The sequence below is a fragment of the Heptranchias perlo genome, chromosome 24 (genome assembly GCF_035084215.1).
Source record: "Heptranchias perlo isolate sHepPer1 chromosome 24, sHepPer1.hap1, whole genome shotgun sequence".
NCBI classification, from domain to species: Eukaryota; Metazoa; Chordata; class Chondrichthyes; order Hexanchiformes; family Hexanchidae; genus Heptranchias; species Heptranchias perlo.
In genome coordinates, this window is record NC_090348.1 from 18,944,142 (window position 1) to 18,952,364 (window position 8,223).

Genomic DNA, 8,223 nt, shown 5'->3' on the forward strand with positions numbered 1-8,223 from the left:
GCCATCAGCAGCAGCAGAATTGTATTCCAGCACAATCTGTAACCTCATGGCCCGGCATATTCCTCACTCTACCATTACCAACAAGCCAGGGGATCAACCCTGGTTCAATGAGGAGTGTAGAAGAGCACGCCAGGAGCAGCACCAGGCGTACCAAAAAATGAGGTGCCAACCTGGTGAAGCTATAACACAGGACTACATGCATGCTAAGCAGCAGAAGCATCATGCTATAGACAGAGCTAAGCGATTCCACAACCAACGGATCACATCAAAGCTCTGCAGTCCTGCCACATCCAGTCGTGAATGATGGTCGACTATTAAACAACTAACGGGAGGAGGAGGCTCTGTAAACATCCCCATCCTCAATGATGGCGGAATCCAGCACGTGAATGCAAAAGACAAGGCTGAAGTATTTGCAGCCATCTTCAGCCAGAAGTGCCAAGTGGATGATCCATCTCGGCCTCCTCCCGATATCCCCACCATCACAGAAGCCAGTCTTCAGCCAATTCGATTCACTCCACGTGATATCAAGAAACGGCTGAGTGCACTGGATACAGCAAAGGCAATGGGCCCCGACAAAATCCCGGCTCTAGTGCTGAAGACTTGTGCTCCAGAACTAGCTGTGTCTCTAGCCAGTACAGCTACAACACTGGCATGTGCCCATCAGTGTGGAAAATTGCCCAGGTATGTCCTGTCCACAAAAAGCAGGACAAATCCAATCTGGCCAATTACCGCCCCATCAATCTACTCTCAATCATCAGCAAAGTGATGGAAGGTGTCACCGACAGTGCTATCAAGCGGCACTTACTCACCAATAACCTGCTCACTGATGCTCAGTTTGGGTTCCGCCAGGATCACTCAGCTCCAGACTTCATTACAGCCTTGATCCAAACATGGACAAAAGAGCTGAATTCCAGAAGTGAAGTGAGAGTGACTGCCCTTGACATCAAGGCAGCATTTGACCGAGTGTGGCACCAAGAAGCCCGAGCAAAATTGAAGTCAATGGGAATCAGGGAAATCTCTCCAGTGGCTGGAGTCATATCTAGCACAAAGGAAGATGGTGGTGGTTGTTGAAGGCCAATCATCTCAGCCCCAGGACATTGCTGCAGGAGTTCCTCAGAACAGTGACCTGGGCCCAGCCATCTTCAGCTGCTTCATCAATGAACTTCCCTTCACCATAAGGTCAGAAATGGGGATGTTCGCTGATGATTGCACAGTGTTCAGTTCCATTCGCAACCCCTCAGATAATGAAGCAGTCCGTGCCCGCATGCAGCAAGACCTGGACAACATCCAGGCTTGGGCTGATAAGTGGCAAGTAACATTCGCGCCAGTTAAGTGCCAGGCAATGACCATCTCCAACAAGAGTCTAAACACCTCCCCTTTGGCATTACCATCGCCGAATCCCCCACCATCAACATCCTGGGGATCACCATTGACCAGAAACTTAACTGGACCATCCACATAAATACTGTGGCTACGAGAGCAGGTCAGAGGCTGGATATTCTGCCGCGAGTAACTCACCTGACTCCCCAAAGCCTTTCCACCATCTACAAGGCACAAGTCAGGAGTGTGATGGAATACTGTCCACTTGCCTGGATGAGTGCAGCTCCAACATCACTCAAGAAGTTCGACACCATCCAAGACAAAGCAGCCCGCTTGATTGGCACCCCATCCACCACCCTAAACATTCACTCCCTTCACCAACAGCGCACCGTGGCTGCAGTGTGTACCATCCACAGGATGTACTGCAACAACTCGCCAAGGCTTCTTCGACAGCCCCTCCCAAACCCGCGACCTCTACCACCTAGAAGGACAAGGGCAGCAGGTGCATGGGAACAACACCACCTGCACATTCCCCTCCAAGTCACACACCATCCCGACTTCGAAATATATCATCGTTCCTTGGTCTAAATCCTGGAACTCCTTTCCTAACAGCACTGTGGGAGTACCTTCACCACACGGACTGCAGCGGTTCAAGAAGGTGGCTCACCACCACCTTCTCAAGGACAATTAAGGATGGGCAATAAATGCTGGCCTTGCCAGCAACGCCGACATCCCATGAACGAATAAAAAAAACACTGCTATTAAAATTCTCCGCTTAAAAGAAGATAACAGTGCAAAGATTCAAAAATTGAAAATGCACTGACCGCTATGTTGGTATCAGCACAGTGCAAGCAAACATGGGCTACTTCCAGACCCTCAAAAAGGCAGCTATCTTGGCTTTCATATGCAAACTAAAGTTACCACATACTGCAAAATAAAATATTCAAAACAGATGCATTTGGTGTAAAATGCCTGTCTCCAACTTCAAATGAAGTCTTGCAGATTGTCATCAAGCAATCAGTGATAATTAGATCTTGCAAAGTCATTTAAGAACAATGAGGCTTTTTTCATTTTTGTGGGATGGCTTCTCAAAGTGGGACACACACCAGTAAAAAGATTGGCAGCAACAAAAAGGTATAGCAAAAAATAACCATTATGACTTCTGGTATGACAGCAAGGTCATAAAACTAAACCCAGTTCTCTTTGGGGAAATCTGAGATGTCTCACTGCCTTGTAATTGCTTACTTGTGGATAGTAAGTCAATTCTAATAGCTGGGCAATTCAATTTATTATGGCTGGATTTTCTTGAAGAATCAGATGAAAATTTTGTGATGAGGATCACAAATTTCACAGTTTAGATAATTGTGGTGGTTGTTCAGGTACCCTAGTGAAAAATGTTCACCCTCACATGACCATATACAGCCTCTTAACAAGGATACCATGTAATCACTAATGAATTGCCAAAGCAATAATTGATGTGGTGTATGCAAACCTCATTATTTGTTAGGTCTAATGACTAATCAATTACAGTTCAGTACAATAAACAACATGCCATTTCCCAGTACTTTGATGAAGATTGAGCAGGGAATTTCCTATTAATCAATTTCAGATTATTGCCAATAAACCTGTAATAATTACATCACAATCATGATAATCATCATACATCAAGAACATAGAATGTTGCTAAGACAAAACCATAAAAGGGAGCCAATTTTGTGATGCACCACACTGTTGGTGAAGCCTCACACTTCTGTGCGCACTGGTCATAAAATTGGGCATACGATATGGTAGGGAGAAAATGAGGCCTCACTACATAATACTACAATGGTGCAAATCAGGTCCCACTCCAAATCTCACAACTGCAGGTGAGACTCCACCCAAGCATGTGGTTCACCTATATAAAATGGTGCGGGACTTAGCCTGCTAAAGTAGACTTCTTAAAGGGAAGCCACAGTTTGAAGTGAAATCGTTTTTTCAGTTTTTAAATTACATTTACTCATTTTTCTCCATGCATCAGCTGGTTTCCTGGGTAGTCTACCTTTATTGCATTTTACAGGTTTTTTTCCCTGACAGTACAATCCTTCAACTATCCTTGGTTGATGCTGGCATTTAGATTATACCACACAAGATGGTGAGAGTGGGTATTCCTTTGTTGATTCCAAACATGCTGCATTGTTTAGATGAGGAAAAGGAGTTCACGAGAGGCCATCAAATGCAGGTGCAATGACACTGAAGCCTTTTAGCCACACCTAACCAGGGACCCTCATTTGCAGACCCTTCCATGTGCAAAGAAAGAAAGAATTAACTTGCATTTATATAGCGGCTTTTGTAGCCTCAGGATGTCCCAAAGCGGTTCAGTCAATTAATGAATTTTGATGTGTAGTCACTGTTGTTATGTGGGCAATCGTAGCCAACTTGTGCTCAGCAAAGTCCCACAAATAGCAACAAGATAAATGACCAGTTAATCAGTTCTAAGGTGTTAGATGAGGGATAAATATTACCCAGGCCTTCCGGAGAACTCCCTCACCCTTCTTCAAATAGTGCCATAGGATCTTGTATTTCCACCTGAACAGGTGGATGGGGCCTCTGAAAGACAGCACCTCCAACAGTACAGCAATCCCTCCGTACTGCACTGAATTGTCAACCTTGATTATGTGCTCAAGTCCTGAGTGGAGCTTCAACCCACAACCGTCTGACACAGAGGCGAAAGTGCTACCACTGTGTTGTGAAGCAGAGGTGGCAAAGTCAGGTCTCCTCTGGTATGTACTTGGACATGTCAGAAGAGACGTATTTTCATCACCTCTGCTTCACAAGATAAGCTGTCACAGGAGTTGTACCATCTGCTGCAGGGTGACCTGCAGACAACAACTTGCATTTATGTAGCACCTTTAACGTAGTAAAACATCCCAAGGCGCTTCACAGGAGCATAATCAAACATCTGGAAAAGGAACAGCACGTCCCTTGGAACTAAGAGGTGCATGAAGCTTTTATACGATTGGATCTTTCCAAGCCACCAAAGGACACATCTGCTACATCATGCAATCTGCAGTGCACACATGTATCAAGGAAGCAACAAATGCAAGGAAGCATAAGCTGGACAGGGCACAGTTTTGTCAGATGACAGGGTTCCTCTGAGTGCCAAGTATGGCAGGTGGCATCCACGTGGGCATCAGGGCTCCCCGTTTCAATATCATTGCCTGAACATGAATACAAAAAGATATGCACTTAATTAGTGTTCAGTTGGTATCTGACCACAGGAACATCCTTATGCACATCAATGGCCATTATCAAGGATGCAGACTTATTATGCAGAGTCCATAATGCACACATTTGGAAGAAGAACAAATTGTGTGGGGTGGTTGGAACAGGGGTAGCTCTCACGAGACCAGGGCTAATCTCTGCATCCATGGTTGTTGACCCACTGAGAAACCCTGTAACAGCAGAGTAGTACCTCAAGCAAGAAGGATAAATGCATGTTTGCCATTCCTTGGGCACCACCTCTACCTGCAAAGAAAACTATGCCATTCAACTCTAACACAAAGAACATGTGTGTGCAAAAGGGTAATGGTGGCATACAATGCTTTAGATGACACATCTCAAAAGGATGTGGGAGATCCCAATTTATACCTGTGTTGTGGTTGGGTGGGCCCAAGAAATGTAAGCAAACAAGAGCAACACACCTACCTTCAACTTTCTTCTGATACCAGCATGCTTCTTCCTCATTTGCAGCTAGGCACAAGGGACCTGGGTGACTGCAATAACTCAGTTGGTAATCTCCCTCCATGCAGCTCACACCTATGCTTTTACTAGAGGGTGGATTTCAGCCCTAAATAGGGCACCCTCCTCTGGTGCAACACCTGCAGCAGGATCTCCAACTGTTCAGCACCAACAGAATCAGTGCTGTCCACTTCTCCATTGTGCCACTGCATTAGTTGCTTTTCTGCCACCGCAATTTTGTGACCTTTAAAGCAAGTGATGAGTAGACTGGTATGAGCTTTGAATGCATGAGATATTTTGCCCCACAAAGTAGGTGGAGAGAAAGGAGCACCCAGAACTAGTGGTCATTTCAGTTTTGATAAGTGCTGCCCAAGTCACAGTATTTATAGCGCATTAGTAACAAAGAAAGGAGAGGGCATCGTGAACTTATTTCAGCTACACTGCTCTTAACTGTATCCCATGACAACGTGGCGTTAAATCCTGGATTTCCGGTTTATATTTCCTACCGGCATGTTGAAAAGCTAATATAATGTCAAATACCATGACAGCAAATGGAAATATTTACAAATGATATATCATGTTGTTGTAAAATAACAACCCTAACTAAAACTGTGACATAATTTGACCTACAATAGTACAAAATGACGACGGGTATATCTACAAGACATGACAATCCAGTTTCAAATCAGAACCTTCTACAAATATGCGTTTCTCTGCAGCATCTGGGTGTGCAGGATAAAAGGTCAGCCTTTCAATACTTTTCTCCCCATTCATTTCAATATAGAACTCAACTGAAAGCCTCTATATTAATACATGATCCTAAATCTCAATTTGAGATAACTTATTTGCCTGTGTTTACTTATAGGATACTGTGCATGACAAAGCTCGCTTTTTTTTTCCTATGGTACACTGAGATCATCCCGAGCTGGAAAATCTGAACCGATCGTGACAGTCTCCACCCCGTCTCGACGTATCACGAGTACAACACGAAACACTGGATTAATCTGCAACTTGGACTAATGAACTCACCATTTCCAACCTCCATACTCATCACCAAACTGCTGTAAATCGCGGACTAAAAATCTAAACACCGATTTGGGAGAGGGGGGGGGGGGGAGGGAAAAGTTTTCTTTACTTCCATCTCGCTCTCGGTTGTCATTTAAAGAAAAGCCAAAGAAATGCTTTCATTTGCCCTCTGATTCAAATATAACTAACTGATCGCCCGCGGCATTTCTCTAATTTTAAGTACTCCTTGCACTCCCCGTTTCTTCCAGTCCGAGCCACAGATATATCCATTCACCAGAAGCCTTTGTAGATGAACCCGTATTAATATATGATGATTAGACATCACTGTGCGGCTCGGGTTTCCTTCAGTATACAACGTACACCGCCAAATAAAACAATGTAAAGCATTATGTTCAATGCCGTGGTGAGGGAGTACAGGGCAGGGAGAGGGGTGACTACAACCGCAGTCGCAGCCACTCCCACACCCCCGGGCTTGAGAAGCTGAGAGAGGCCCGGTGACATCCTCCCAGTCAAACTCACAGGCATTTCACTCCCGAATAAACCGCTCACCTGGACAAGTGCTTCAGGATCTGCTTCTTGATGAGTCCCGCCATCACTTATACCCCTGGGAAGAAATTAAAGAGCCGCTTTCATATCAGATATTTCAGTGCGGATGGTGGCACCAGACCAGCTCTCCCTCAAACACCTCCACCGCCTCACTCCGTAGCTTCCATTACTGTTACCGAGCAATGCTGAGATCAGAGCGAGGCTAGCGGGGCGACGCGGCACAAACCAGAGCGAGGCTAGCGGGGCAAAACACACCATCTGAACTCAGCGGGACAGAGTGGAGCAATGCAGAGCGGGGCAAAACACACCATCTGAACTCAGCGGGACAGAGTGGAGCAATGCAGAGCGGGGCAAAACACACCATCTGAACTCAGCGGGACAGAGTGGAGCAATGCAGAGCGGGGCAAAGCTAAATCATAACTCAGTGGAGCAATGCAGAGCGGGGCAAAGCTAAATCATGACTCAGTGGAGCAATGCAGAGCGGGGCAAAGCTAAATCATAACTCAGTGGAGCAATGCAGAGCGGGGCAAAGCTAAATCATAACTCAGTGGAACAATGCAGAGCGGGGCAAAACACCATCTGAACTCAGCGCAACAGAGTGGAGCAATGCAGAGCGGGGCAAAGCTAAATCATAACTCAGCGGAACAGAGTGGAGCAATGCAGAGCGGGGCAAAGCTAAATCATAACTCAGCACAACGAGTGCAATAAACCAGAGCGAGATTCGCGGGGTAAAACAAACCAGTGTTAGCATAGCGGAGTGACTGGATGTAGTTACATGAAAGGGAGAGAATAATGGGTTCTAAGTGGAGAATGCATTTTCCAAGGAAATCCTGGGGAGTTGGAGACGGGCAAAGTTCGTGACCGATTCAGAGTGAGGTGTAATTGATACGGTAATCAGATCCAGATCAGCGAGGGAAACAACAGTCGTGGGCGTCTGTACAAATGATCAGCCAGAGAGGAGGGATGTGCCAGGCTCAGATCACAAGAGTGCTTTTTAAAGAAAAATTGTGACATATATTTCAATGAGACAGCTTTTTTGTTGTTGCTCAGAATAGTCCCCCCATCCTCAAAAACACACGACACCACTGGAAATATCGTAATTAACCGGTCTGAAAAATAGATTCCATATGAGCTCATTTATAGACCTAAAGAAAGTTAGGTCCAACAACGTTCACCTGAGGAAGGAGGAAGCCTCCGAAAGCTTGTGAATTTAAAATAAAATTGCTGGACTATAACTTGGTGTTGTAAAATTGTTTACACTTATTGTTTACACCACAGAGAACCTACTGGGTTAGCTCGTACAAAATAACTCTAAAACCTAATAAATTTAAGAAGAACGAGACGCACCGTGTTGGAGCGCACTCGGAAAATCTAATTGAAGAAGATAGTTTGATTCTTTGCATTAAGGCTGAGGCATTCCCAGCACTTAGGGGTCGACTTGAGGGTTTATGGGGCATTGCAAAAACAAATTTTGCTAACAAATAAATAAAAAGCTGTAACGGATGGAAATCTGAAATAACTGTAGGTTAATATACGAAAAAGACGACACAGACTAACGATTCACGCCAAGTTAGTTTTATTACATTTTAAAATTGTAGTTTTTCAAAATGTACA

At 45.0% G+C, this 8,223-nt stretch overlaps 1 protein-coding gene across 1 annotated transcript in view; it reads right to left on the reverse strand.

The window, feature by feature from the left end:
* Positions 1–6,776, reverse strand: part of bltp3b (bridge-like lipid transfer protein family member 3B) — a 124,780-nt gene extending 118,004 nt beyond the window's left edge. Inside the window, exon 1 of the mRNA XM_068004856.1 lies at positions 6,613–6,776. Within this exon, the coding sequence (XP_067860957.1) occupies positions 6,613–6,656 (44 nt within the window). The 5' untranslated portion in view covers positions 6,657–6,776. The remainder of the gene's footprint in view (positions 1–6,612) is intronic.
* Positions 6,777–8,223: the final 1,447 nt, after the last annotated feature.